This window comes from Fistularia commersonii, chromosome 35 (genome assembly GCF_037954325.1).
Source record: "Fistularia commersonii isolate RoL2024-O1a breed Wild chromosome 35, RoL_Fcom_v1.0, whole genome shotgun sequence".
Lineage (NCBI taxonomy): Eukaryota > Metazoa > Chordata > Actinopteri > Syngnathiformes > Fistulariidae > Fistularia > Fistularia commersonii.
Genome location: NC_141318.1, coordinates 4743598 through 4757625, shown reverse-complemented (window position 1 = coordinate 4757625; position 14028 = coordinate 4743598). Strand labels below are relative to the sequence as shown.

At 47.1% G+C, this 14028-nt stretch overlaps 2 protein-coding genes across 2 annotated transcripts; both read left to right on the top strand.

Moving 5' to 3' along the window:
- Positions 1-1965: 1965 nt before the first annotated feature.
- notum2 (notum pectinacetylesterase 2) lies at positions 1966-6207 on the top strand. The gene is made up of 11 exons (XM_086142625.1): positions 1966-2316; positions 2399-2451; positions 3084-3179; positions 3264-3324; positions 3560-3672; positions 3750-3852; positions 3956-4144; positions 4228-4328; positions 4480-4627; positions 4720-4767; positions 5177-6207. Exons 1-11 carry the CDS (start codon positions 2045-2047, stop codon positions 5478-5480), a joined length of 1488 nt encoding a protein of 495 aa, XP_085998751.1. The 5' UTR covers positions 1966-2044; the 3' UTR covers positions 5481-6207.
- Positions 6208-7311: 1104 nt separating this feature from the next.
- On the top strand, positions 7312-11856 carry rps15a (ribosomal protein S15a). Its single transcript, XM_086142682.1, has 5 exons — positions 7312-7347; positions 8277-8414; positions 8623-8702; positions 9911-9996; positions 11718-11856. Exons 2-5 carry the CDS (start codon positions 8282-8284, stop codon positions 11809-11811), a joined length of 393 nt encoding a protein of 130 aa, XP_085998808.1. The 5' UTR covers positions 7312-7347; positions 8277-8281; the 3' UTR covers positions 11812-11856.
- Positions 11857-14028: the final 2172 nt, after the last annotated feature.

The following is a 14028-nucleotide window of genomic DNA, read 5'->3' as shown; positions in this document are numbered from 1 at the left end:
CCACGAGCCCCTGGTGCATACCGGCGGATTGTGTAAAATCTGTGCTTTTTTTAAAAGTAACGGACTTCAAGGGTGTGTCAGGTCTCAGTTAACGGCGCGCACCAGTCAAGGGACACAGCCGACGCTCGCCGGATCCCGAGAGCCGAACCCGCCGTGGGTCCCGGACGCAAATTCATCAGAACGCGTCGCTTCGAGTCCTGACTCCGATCCCGTTCCGAGAAAACGAACCAAATAGCAGCAATGCCATCTCTCTCCTCATGACATCCTGGTGAAACGCTGATAGATTTACAGCGAATTCTTTTGTTTTTCAAGTATTTGAGGTATCTGTAAAACAGATTGTGGCATTGATTTCTGGGAAGACGGAGGGTGGTGTGCATGCTTTCGAGACAACTGCAGGAATGTTCAGAATCGACCTGGAGGAATTGTTCAGCTCGGTAGATCAAATTCAGTATAGTGATGTCTTTAGGGTCCGTTTTTATTGCACGTTGGTGATGTGATCTCACTGACATATTTTTGAGTAGGTTTGTTTTCGTTCTGGCCCCAGTTGAAAGTAGCTGGAGCAGCATGAAATGCTTGAAAATGAGACAAAAATACCGATTTTGCTGCCAGAGCAACGAGACCTTGATAAATCTGTCGGTTTGGTGATTATTGCAGACGATGGTTCTCGATTCTCGCGGCGAGGGGGTCCGCCCTGAATACGTGTAAATTTCGACTAGAATCAGCCGGCCGCCGTCGGCGCTCTTTGAATATTAACTTCGGACGGATCATTACGGTCAATTGCGTCTTTGGAATCGGGGTCGCTGCAGCATCCTCGACACGCAAAATCCGTCCGCCGTCGGGTATCTAAAGTGGACGTATATCGACATATTTAGCTTTGAGATTTCTGTCTCATACCCTCCTTCCTTTTAGCTCTCCGGCCCCCCGCGCGCTTTCGCCCTCCAGGAGATAATTATTTGCTTTGATTGACGCGCTGGGATGGTTTGCATTTCATCGATGAGAATTTCAGCCCCCCCCCCCCCCCCCTCCTCCGGGGGCTCATGATCCTCGGGGCGATTAGCGGTACGTCACCCCGCAGCCATCCCAGGCGACCGGTATCAGATTCTCGGCCCCTTTCTTTGACCGACCCGGACACGCAGCTTTACGTAAAGCCCGGTGTCATCGGCGTCCTCGAAGGTGGCGCCGCGGTTTAACCGCATCTCCTTGCCGGAGATGCTCCGAATCGGTTATCTCGGGAAAAATGGGGCGGAATCTGTATAAAAAAAAGGTGCGCCGCAGCCGACCGAGGTGTCCGCCACCTGTGCCTTGAGAGCGCCTGCTATGTTGGTTAAGCGTAGTGTAACGCCGGAAAGTGTTTGAGGTGCGTGCTCCGGTGACCCGGGGGGTCACATACCGCGCAAAGGGGCTACGCAGCTATGCCGACCGCGTGGAAGTTTTAAATCACAAACACCGGCAATCAGGGGCCGACGGGGGGGCGAGAGAGAGAAGAAAGGAGAGGATGGGGGGGGGGGAGCATGTTCTCCAACCGTGGTCAGATGGCAAAGTGCTCGGTGGTGAATGCGCGCAAAGAAATATGCCGTGGAGAAGCGCGTGTTATCTTTTCTCCTCGCTGCCGACCGTCCGGTACCTCCCCCAGCGCGGTGCCGTCAGAAGCTTATGTCAGGACCTGGCAGGAGCCGCACGAGAAAAATGGGAGGAAATTTGATCCATATGGTGGCACTATAAAGCTCACCGCTGATTTGCGGGCTCCATCAAAACACGGTCAATGCTTCATCGCCTCCCGTGACTGGCATCCTCCGCGCACGCCTAGTAACCGCGATTCGAACGCCTCCGCGCTCTCCTCAGCAGCAACCGGCCATCTATCCTCAGCAACTGTCTGAGCTGACTTTTTGGGGAAAAAAAAAAAAAAAAAGGTAGGTCCCCTCTCCTGGTGTTTTTTCACTCGGTAGAAGGTAGGAGCAGTCGAGGCAGCGGCGTGGATGTGTGAGGCCGCGGCGGGAAGGAGAGGTGATAAATTAAGCTTCTGCGTTTCCCACGGTGTGCGGATATGAAGATACTCGGCCAGGTTGTTTTCTTGCTTTTGGTCGGAGCGATCTGGTGTCAGAACGCCCGCAACGCTAAAGCCGGAGGCAAGCCGGCCAAGAAGTCCGCCGGGGGGCAAGGGGCCGATGCCGTCAAGCCTCCCCCCGAGGCGGATCCCGCTCCCGGCAGGGGCGCGGCGGAGCCCGGGGCCCGGGCCGCCAGACCCCCGACGGACGACATGAGGCTGCACTTCCTGAAGAACACGCAGGTCACGTGCAACGACGGGACGGCGGCCGGGTGAGACTCCCCGGCGGCGGTAGCCTCGTCACTCCGTCGCCCACGTGCCTCCGCTCACTCCCGTTGATTTGTGATTCCGCAGGTTTTACCTAAAGGAGTTCAGAGGAAGCCGCCGATGGCTGTTATTTCTGGAAGGTCAGTATTTAAAAACCCGGCCGGTTAATTCGGTTCCCCCGTTAGGTCATCTTGTTCCGGCATGACTCCCCCTCGCCCCCTCAATGATGCACCTCAACTTTGAATGCGTTCATTTCTCAGCTTCCTTTCCAGATTAAATGATATTCTAAAATCCTTTTTTTTTTTTTCGCTGTTCATTTTTTGACTGTTTTCCATGAACGGTATCACGGAAAGTGCACTGCATAAATACATGGCACAATTTACTATATAAAGCATCAGACCTAAAGTACAGTTTATTCTTTGTGTATATTAGTACATCGAATATTCTTAATAAAATACAACGCAAATGATCTTATATGTGATTTTTGAAATAATTCAAAACATTGCATTTTTTTCTCCCACTTTATTTACTTGATGTTTTAAGTACATTTTTGTGTTTGCGATGTGACGTTTTAAATACGCGTAGCATTGACTTGAGAAACTTTTTTTGAACTTCTGCTCAAAGAAGTAATCCGAGTCCAGCATCCATTGCACGTATAAGCCATTTACAAATCTTTAAACACTAGATAAAGGTCAGATATGGACCCAGTTAAAGGTGCGACTGGGCTGCAGGTGCCTTCCTGCCTCTTCTAATAATAGACTATCATTTTTAGGTGGCTGGTGCTGCTACAGCAAAGACACCTGCGATTCCAGGTACCAGAATATCCCTCGCCTGATGAGCTCATCCGGTTGGCCCCAGACAAAGAGCGGTAAGAGCGCTAACCCTTCCTTCGAGCAAAGCGCTCGCCGACACGAGGGGGATATCCGCATAACGCCCGATCTTTCATCCGCAGGAAGTGGTATATTGTCGCCGAACGTGGAGGAGAACCCGCACTGGCACAACGCTAACATTGTGTGAGCATCCCGACAGAAATACATTCAAATACAGTCATCGCGTCACACCCGTTCTTCGGGGGACATTTCTCGGTCTCAGTTTTTAACCCGGAAACATCCTGGAAAGTTTAAAGGAGGGCGATGACGGTTCTGAGTTGTGTTATTAAGTAAAAGTCTGCAAGGAACCGCGTTAACATATATGATATTGCATTTTGGAAAAAATGGCCTCCCCGTCTGTGCAACCTTTTTTCCGCAGCTTCATCCCGTACTGCTCCAGCGACGTATGGAGCGGCACCGGGCCCGCCCCCGCCCCCGCTCCTCCTCCGAGGCAGCGACAAGGGAGGGAGAAGGACAGAAATGCGAACGCGAGTGAGTTTCAATTCTTCGCACCCGCCGTCCGCACCCCCCCCCCCCCTTTGATCGCCCATGTGTTTTTTTGTCTCCAGCCGAATACGCGTTCATGGGATCCCTGATCATCCGCGAGGTCATCAGGGATCTGGTCCCGAGAGGGATCAAGCAGGCCAAGGTCGTCATGCTGTCCGGGGCGAGGCGAGTAACCCAGTTTGTCCTGATTGTTAAGATAACGGTTAAGAAAAGCCCTCCGTCTCCCCGCGGAGACAGATTATTCACTGAGCTTCCCGCCTCCCCGCAGTGCCGGCGGCACGGGCGTCCTGCTCAACATCGAGAGAGTGGCCGGTCAGCTGGAGCAGCTCGGCGCCGACGTCCAGGTCCGAGGCCTGGTGGATTCCGGGTGGTTCCTGGAGAGCAAGCGGCAGAGATCGCCCAACTGCCCCGAGAGCGTCTCCTGCTCGCCCGAGGACGCCATCAAGATTGGACTCCGGTAAAGAGCCGCGTTAGCACCTTCCTTGTTAGGCGGGAAGCGGCGATGTTGCGTGATGACGGCGCGCGTTTTCTCTTCGCCAGGCTGTGGAACGGCGTCGTACCCGACAGGTGTCGACAGCTCTATAAGAGGGGAGAGGAGTGGCAGTGCTTCTTCGGCCACAAGCTCTATTCCACCTTGACCAGTGAGTTTCGTGTTCTCCAGTTCTCGTTTCGTGACTGGAAACGACCAATCGCGCAATGCAATTAGTCGATTTCCCTTAATTTCTGATCAACTGTACGTTATCCGTGTGTGACGTCACACCCCACCCCCCACCCCCCCCACCCCCCCCACAGCCCCTCTGTTTGTAGTGCAGTGGCTGTTTGATGAGGAGCAGCTGAGGGTGGAGAACATCTACATGGGTGGACAGAGCATGACCATGGAGCAGTGGCAGTACATAAGGAACCTGGGAGTGGAGCTGAAGAACTCCCTCAGAGATGTGACGTACGTCGCCGATCAGTAACTCTGGGTAACTCGGGCAAGAGGTCGGGTATCGGCGAGAAATGACGATCGGTTGTTCTGTGGTCCATTTTCAGCGCCGTGTTCGCCCAGTCCTGCCTCTCGCACACGGCCATCACTAAAAGGTAAGAGCGCCGCTACCCCTCCTGTCTGTCCTCGCCATCCTTGGCTAATGAGCTCATGCTGCTCTTTCGGTTCGCTCATTCCTCTCGTTGCATTCTGCATGCCACCAAATGCCATTTCACACTTTCCCTAACCCCGAGGTACCCCGCGAGCATACTTCTGATTTTGCCGTGCAGGGTGACACCGGCGGGGCCTTGGCTAGGTTTACACGGTCGGCCTAAGTAAGGTGTGTCGATCCAGAGTGATGTTACCCGATGTGGGGATGTGACGCTTGTTGACCGGCGGCGTCAAAGTTAGCCTGGCGGCTCGTGACACATTCGGCCGTCAGTGGCCAAATGGCTGTAACTTGGACGGCGGGCAAAATATTCACCCTTTCCATGATGTTTCTCTGGTTCACTTCCTGTTTTTCAGTAACTGGATGAATTTCCAAGTGCGAGGCACCTCTCTGCCGCGGGCCCTGCACTGCTGGGACAGGAGTCTGGAGGCGACCCGCAACAACAGAACCCCCGCCAAAGGCTGCCCTTTCCACCTGCTAGACACTTGCCAGTGGCCCCAGTGTAACCCCACCTGCCCGGCTCTGGTGGACCGGGCCACCCAGCAGGAGCTCACCCTGCTCCAGATGCTGGTGGCCATGGGCCTTGACCTCCAGAAGCTCGGCCTGGATCCCCAGGGAGACGCGGATTCCTTGGCCAGCATGGTCAGCAACGGAGGTTAAACTTGAAAAGTAGAGGGCAGTGTCAGCAGCCGCCTCACTGGGTTTTCGAAAAAGTTTTATTTTAGAGGAAGAAAAACAGATGAGGTTTTAATGTAACCATAGAAATAGGAACGTAAACCTGGTTACTATGTCTAGTGCTGTTCAGCATTCCATTATGCTCCCTTTGTCTGTTAATTTGATAACTTGACTGGTGTGTGTGTGTGTGTGTGTGTGTGTGTGTGTGTGTATGCCTGAGTGTGTGTGTGTGTGTGTGTGTGTGTGAGTGTGCATGTGTGAGGTTTAGCTTGCTCTCTACCGGATGGCAGAGGAGGGAAGTTTAGGTCAAGATTTAATCTGTTCCGGTTGAAGACTTTTGAGTTCTGTCAGATGGTCAGACCCACCGTAGCTCCGAAAACACAATTTAGATCTTGATCCCACCGGGATATTTACCCTTGGAGTTTTGCAGAGGGGTTTTACGCTTTAATGGGAAAGAGTCTTGTGTGAGCGTTTACCTTGGCAGAACATAGAACCGTTGCCATTTCCAGCCATTTAAAAAAAATGTGTAATCATGGTGGTAGTACTGTATTTACATAAATCTTAATTTGTACTACCTTAACCCAGCAATCACTTGCTATTTCTAATGGGCTATTTTGGGCATTTTACTACAGATTATCTGTGTGTGTATTCATGATTTGCCTGATTCTGACTTTTTTTTATGAAAATGTAAGCATATAACATAACAGCTGATCCCAGGAAAATAAAGAGAAACTACACTCAGCTTGATTGTATTTTAATTTTTTTCAATCATTATTATCATCATCATTATTCTTATTCTTATTAGCATTTTGCTCACTGTTCTAGTTACACTCATTTGGAATTACCGTACCGTCCTGCTACGCACATGTAATAAAAACATAGTTCATTACTGCTGCTCAGCATACACAAAGGTCGACAAAAAATTAAATACATATTAAATACATTTATAACTTCTTTTTTTTCCATTTTATGGGGGTGAGCTACCTACTTACCTGCTTATATGAAGTCTTTGGTTAGGATTGGGATCAGGGTTAGTTTTAGGGTTAAGAGAGGAGGTGTCACAAAAAAAGGTCATTCATCACTTGATTTGTTCTCATGTTCCATGAGCACGGAGATATAACACATGACATGCTTTTGGCAATTTTGGGTGTGTTAAGCATGAAAACGCATGTTTTTTCACACAAAACCCCTCAAGTTTTGGCCAGATCTTACCGCCGTCTGAGATCTTAACAAAGGGACTGAGTGTGTTGTAAAAACAAAATTAAAAAAACATAAACAGATCAGGCCAAGCTCCTTTATGCAGTGCTTTCTTAATTTCTGCTTATTTATCCAGAGATACTTCAATTATTTAAATACAGGATCCGAGGGTCTCCTGCTGTAACCAGACTCGACGTGCAATTATTCATCCCGGCCGCTAGGTGGCGCTCGGGTTTGATTTGACACGTTTAACAAGGACGCCGTATTTTATTTTGAAATACATTTAAGGCTCACGAATGAGCGGAGAGAATAACAAGTACAAATCAATATGATGTCATTAAATAAATGATTCATGTAAAATAAATGTATCCGACCGACTGAGCTGGTTAATTTCAAACAATAATTTCAACTACTCAATGTCCATTGACAATAAAGCTTTTGAATCCCTCGAAATTTGAATGACAATGGGTGGCGCCAGATCGGTAATAAACTTGTATTTTCCCCTATATATTGTTGAAAAATAGGAGATACTCTCTACAAATGTAACAATTTAGTTTTGCAAGCCCGTTCAAAGTCGTGACTGGCGCCGCCGCTCGTCCCCCATAATGCATTGCAGACTCTTACGACTTCCTCTTTCCGCCATATTGCAGAACCGGTAAGATGTCTTTTCACTCTGTCATTTTCAATCTACCCTTTATCGAAGCCATCTAAATGTTTGTCAGCCTACTTTCAGATTATCCTTGAAGTCTAACTACTCCGCGATCGATCGAGGCGATTATTGTGTCGATTCGATACCCCCAAACCGTCGCATTTTGGGCGATAACCGACATCGTCCGTCTCCCCGCCCGGCCTAGCCGTCGTTGCACCCGTAGCGCCCACACTGATGCTCAATTCTGCGAGTGCATAGTTTAGGATTATTTTGTCACTTTTGGAGTAACTTCGCCCTGGTAAACTCATTTCCTACACTTCGCTTTATTCGCACATCATATGCTGTCGACACTACTTGCGTATCGGCTACGACGAGCTTGTACGAAGTGTAATTTTTTGCTAATTGATGTAGCAAGCTAGCGAGCTACCTTCACCCGTGTGCTCTCCAGTGTTCTGGACCATGCTGTAGTAGAATTCCTAGCCTTTTCTTCGGATAGTATTTTAAAGATAACGACTGTTCCCTGCTTGTTGAAGCAGTCGTTACACTTAATCGTCGTCTTTGGTTGTTAACATTTGCACAGGTCGTGACAAAAGACGCTAGCTTAAGAAACACAATCCGTATCAGCTGATAGAATTTTGTTAGCAAGTAACAGTGTTGTAGCAAGCTAGGTGGGAAAGTGTTGAACCGGTCTTAAGTATATCTTCGTTAAATTGGAGTTATCTCTGTCGTTTTGGTGGTTTGCAAAAAGGTTTGAAGAAGCACTGTCAGTCAAAAGGTCACCAAGTCTTCTTCATCAAATCTGCTTCAGTGTTCCCCAGAATAAATATTAGAGAATAATTCAAAAGTGTTCTTATGGTCTGTAGTTTCTCTGTAATGTACTCTGCCAGGTCCGTCCCCAGCATGTCATTTAATGTTCCTATCTTGTGTGTTTGCAGGCATCATGGTGCGCATGAACGTTCTCGCAGATGCCTTGAAGTGCATCAACAATGCAGAGAAGCGTGGGAAACGCCAGGTCCTCATCAGGCCCTGCTCCAAGGTCATTGTGCGCTTCCTAACCGTCATGATGAAGCACGGTGAGTTACTTGTCTTAGGGCGTAGAGCAGAAATCAAAACTTTTCTTGTTGGAAAAAGAAGGAAACTGCAGAAGTAGTCTATATCTGACGCCAGACAAGATTGTTTACGTCGGGTGTTTAGGGATCTACTCAACAATCCAGACTTGACAGTTTCTTCTTGGTCACAGAGTCCAATGCTTTACTGTGATTGCGTTCATCTCATTTCTAGGTTATATTGGTGAGTTTGAGATCATTGATGACCACAGAGCCGGCAAAATCGTCGTCAATCTCACAGGAAGGCTGAACAAGGTAGGACTTTATTTTACCCAAATGTTGCATAGGGATGCATAATCTCCACATAGAAAGTTATTGATGTGAATGGAAAAAAAAGTTGTGAGATCATCGTCGTCTTCTCCTGTTGGCTTTTCCCATCTGGGGTCGCCACAGTAAATCAACCTTTTCCATCTAACCCCATTCTTTGCATCCTCCTCTTTCATACCAGGTAACTTCATATCCTTTCACTACATCCACAAATCTTCTCTTTGGTCTTCCTCTTGACCTCCTGCCTGGCAGCTCCAATTCCAGCATCCATCTACCGACACATTCACTATCCGGTCTCTGTACATGACCCAACCACCTCAATCTGTGTTCTTTGGCTTTTCTTCAGACTAATTCCTGATCCTGTCCATCCATATCACTCCCCAAAAATCTCTACATCTTTTGTCTCTGCAACCTCTAGCTCTGCCTCCTGCGTATCATCATTGTCACTACTCTTAGGCCATTCAACACAGCCGATTATTATTGTTAAATACACACAGAATTGGTTCTAGACTACGGCACAGATTAAGTTGTCATATTTGTAAATGGGAATCACTGAACTGGTGGCACAGCTTGCTGAAAGCATTCCTTGGTATTATGTGGTTGTGTGAAAGCACCCGGAAGCTGGATTGTGTGAAATTTTTAACTCACCCATGTGAGCACAGGTTTGGCCCCTCAGTTTGGCCTCAACACGTTTTGAAAATTGAAACCAGGAGACAATATTCAGCTTTCATCGATCAGGAACTATTTAGCGTTGGTATTCACTCAATTGTAACACAAGAATAATTTGTTTTGGTGTAATTTTCTTGTGCAATTTTTATTTTTCACATTTGATAAAGAGCAGAGTTGCCAGCACTGTCCTTTGTCCATAACCAAACGCCCCCTGAACACTGCTGCTGATAGCTTCCACTCCATCCTGCTGTTTTTGTCCTTGTCACTGAACTACCTGATTGAGTGTTCTCCAAAGTCAAACTGAAAAGTTATGCAAGGGTTCTCACATCAGTGCAGCGTGTACGTGCATCATGTTTTCACATCAATGGCACCTGTCCAGTTGGTGAAGACCAAAAGGAGCCCCCCTTCACCTTTTAATTTTTGTAACTTGATGAGATGGTGAACCCAGTTTATATGGGGTCTGTTTGATTTACACCATGTTGTTGATCTTTGATTGTGAGTGAATAATTATTTTCTTGTCTTTGCAGTGTGGCGTGATCAGTCCACGCTTTGATCTCCAGCTCAAGGACCTGGAGAAGTGGCAGAACAACCTGCTGCCCTCTAGACAGTTTGGGTGAGAACTCACACACATCACTGAGCAGCTCTTTGAATTGTGAACGTGAGATACTGAATCTCGCGGGAGTCTTTCTTTTTCTGGGAAATCTCAATCCTTTAGATATGTGAGTCATTGTGATTCTTGAGTTATGGTTTGTAAATATTTTTCCTGAAGATTAGTGGATGGATTCAAATTGTCGGAGTCCAGATGCTCTGTGATAAATTCAATATAGCCTTGACGGTGTGAGACACAAACAGTCGCAATCATTAGGCCCCTAAATTCAAACTGTTAGTGTGTAGATATGCTGATCTCACCCCTTGGTTGAAGTACTTGTATCTCCCCTCTTCACTCACATTTAAGAATGACTTCTATGGACAAGGGGGTCATTACCTTTTACCCTGGTTGGTGTAGGTCTAAGTGAGGCAGGCTTGCCAAGAATCAGACTCCTCTCTGATGTGCTTCATACATTCAAGTTGGGATGTGTGTGCGAACAGTCCTTGGGCAGACTTCAAAGATTTAGCTCAGATCATCATTAATCTTGTCGTGATTAATCTTTGACTGGGATGAATCTATTGGTATTGCTTCTGGTGTGTTGCAGTTTTACAGTATATAGTCAGTGGATGAAAGGCAGACTTTTTTTTTTTTTTTTTTAAATGTCTTGCTCGATGTTGTTGCTGTCAGCGATCCTTGTAATAGTGATAAGTCAGCCATAAATTTCCCTTTTTAAATGTGGAAAGTCCTCAGGGAAAACGGGACGCAGATGCCACGGGTAGCCTGGGCTCTGGGCGCAGGATATACATTCAGCTGACATTTTTGAACAAAATAAATCTTTTCAACATCTAAAATCACACACTCCCTGCGGTGGCATGGGATGGGAGTTTATGCGGCTACTCAGTGGTTCGCTACACCAAGCGTTTTTAATTTAAATTTTCATGGGATAAGTTGCTCTTCCGAAACGAACATCTAGACACAAACCGGCGTTTCGCTCATCCGCTGTTTTTCGACAAACTGTGCTGACTTTATCGTGTCTGACGCCACATCTGCGTCGGCTGACGGTACATTACGACTCTTTGGGGAGGAACAGATGTCCTTTTCAAGATCTCATAATTACGGAGACTGGGTTGAATCAATTAAATGGCTCTGTTGCCGAGATGCTTTGCTTGCCGGCCTGTGATTCTCCTCGTCCGTTGTGAGCGCATTTGTTGAGCCGCGCTTCGTCTCTGACTCGGCTGCGGGAGGCGACACCTGTGATGGCGCCGGGGGAGCGTCGGTTGGTGTTTTGGCTGCGTTCTTAGAGCTCGCTTCCCATCCGCGCCGCGCTGAAATGCACCGCAAGTCAGTTTTGAAAGAAAGCTTCTTCAGTTGAGTGGGTCGAGTGAGGCGGGAAGTCAGGCGTGGAGACATTTTGGGATTTGGAATTTTAAAAATAAAGATGGTACAATCTTTAATTTATCTCATCGCTTTGATGTGATGCTGCAGCTCCGCTTCAGCTGTCAGGCCCGTTATCACAAAAGGAGGTTTATCTTTGAATTTGAAAAACACTGCAGACTCGGCTGGTTTAACACTGGAGGAAAGAAGTGGTGGGAGAAACATAATAAATTTCTCTTCAAACCGCAATCTGAGAAGAATAGGGGGGTTAAATGAGAACAGAAAGATTGCAATCTGACCTGTTGGATTGGCTGGTGGGAGTGAGCTTCCCTGGTCACGCTGTGTTCTGACATGTTGTCTTGTTCCCGCAGATACATTGTACTGACCACCTCAGCTGGCATCATGGACCATGAAGAGGCCAGACGGAAACACACAGGAGGCAAAATCCTTGGATTCTTTTTCTAAAATGTAAAGAACTGCAAATAAAAATAACCAGGGGGAAAAAACAAACCGCTCGTCTTTTTCTTTGACTTCATTTTTAATGTCTGTGGAGACTTGTGAAATGAAGAATCCCCCCGTCCACACTCCGCTGGGGATCTTTGATCGGTCTCTGACCGGATTGGATCTTGAGATGGAGGGTAATCTGAGCACAGAACAAACAGGGTTGGACGGCCAAAATGAAATATTAAAAGAACTAAACAAAAAACTGATTTCAAATGGCTGTGTTTGTGTTGGACTAGGATCGGGGGGGCGCCCAGTCCACCGACCCGTGCACTTGTGCCACAGCTCGCCTCCCTGTCATTCCCTTAAATAAGTGCCCGTGTTGCAGCCGTACCCCGGTGGCCGCTAAGAGCCGCGACATCTTCGCTACGCGGCCGGCGGCTTGTAAAAGCCTCCGTCTTCACCTCCCCCCGCTACCACCGCCGCCGGTGTGACCTTTTCCAGGGTCCTTCGTGCGTTTAGTCTCGTCCGCATCCTCTCCGGAGTCCTGTCGCTGACCCCCGATGGAAGTAAACAGCGTGTTAATGCGTCAGCTCTGTACTGAGAACCCTCGACCCCCGAGGCCTCCCTCATGGTTTCATAGCACTTAAGTGCTGCCCTGTAAAAGGAAAAAAAGTTGGTTCTCCTGTAAAGCTTGAAGGTGCCCAGCTGAGGAGATGAGTGCCGGAGTCGGTCCGCGGCTGTTGACATTTAATCTTCCTCCAGGGACTTTTTTTTTTTTTTTTTCCCCCCTGCCAGGGGGAGAAGTTGAATTTGGATGCTTTTAAAAGGATAACTCACAAAGTATTAGCTTCAACTTGCCGCAACCGGAATTTTCCGCAGACGCGTTTAAAGCGCGGATGACCCAGTGGTCACACTCACGTTCGGCTCCGAATCTCCAAAGACTCGAGAGCACTGGGATAAATATTGAAATGTGCTTTTCTGATAAGAAAGATACCAGATAAATCTTTCAGATCTAACCCCTGCGGAAATTAAATTAGATGAAAAAAAAAGTTCTTAAAAGTGAGATTTTAAAATCTATGTCCCCTCAAAGTTTTTGTTATTGTTTTTTTTTTCCATGAAATACATGAAAATACAACTGATGAAGCGTGGGTGGAAATGGAAATTCACGTAAAGCTGAGTTTTGAAGCTGTTTACAACGAGGTCAGAGGGATATTATTGCACTTCAAGGGGCAAATAACATAAATATGGTAGGAGGGGGACCCCCAAACCCCCACCTGGGGTTGCCCGGCAACAAGATGCCCGGCTCGGCCCCGAAACACCATCCCTGCCGCTGGTTCCCATGGTGACGCCGCGGGAAGCCGTCTTTCAAGACAGCAACGTTGGCGGAGGGTTGCCAGATTGGACTCTTCTGCCCAGCTGGAGTTAATTTGGATGATTATTCGAGGGAGAACTCTTTATTGGGTAATTTTTGAGTTTTAGAAATGTAAACTGATAATAATAATTTATCCGATTAACATTCCCGAGTCTGTTTTTTGTACAATTTCGGTTTGAATAATTCATTTTAACATATTTATCCAACGTTGGAGTCTCTCGAAACGGATATGAATATTTGTTTACTCACAATATTTCCCTCTTACATATGTTCCGCACATTATTATTCACCTTTTGTGATTGATTTATTTATTAAATCGAACCAGTAAACTTTTAACCCGAACTTCCGGTTCGGCATGGTCCCGTCCTGTTCTCGCGAGATTACCCCGGTCGCGTGGTGGAATCACCGTCCTCGTCTCACGTCGTGTTGGACTGAGGAGACAATCTACGTTTAGAGAGGCCAAAAAAAGGTAAATAACAAAACATTTCTCTCAACTGCGACAGTTTCACTCCATATTTCACACCAACTAAAGGAAGAAGTGATCCAATCATTTATTGGGATTAAATCCACTTGTTTATTTTCAAAGTGGTGTTCAAACTTAAAAACAATTCAAATAATTTTCAGTGTTTATTGTTTACGAACATGTTTCCCTGCGCAATGAAAACTTCAGTTTGCAAAACACAGTGAAGCTAGATAGCCAGTAAAAAGCAAAACAATAAATAATTGGTATATTTTTGCAACACGGTGAAAGCCTAGGAATAGATTCCTAAGATCGTTAGATGAAATTACAATAAGATAACTGTTATAGTAAGGAAGATCAAAATCTATCAGACTCACACACACACACACACCCACACACAAATTGC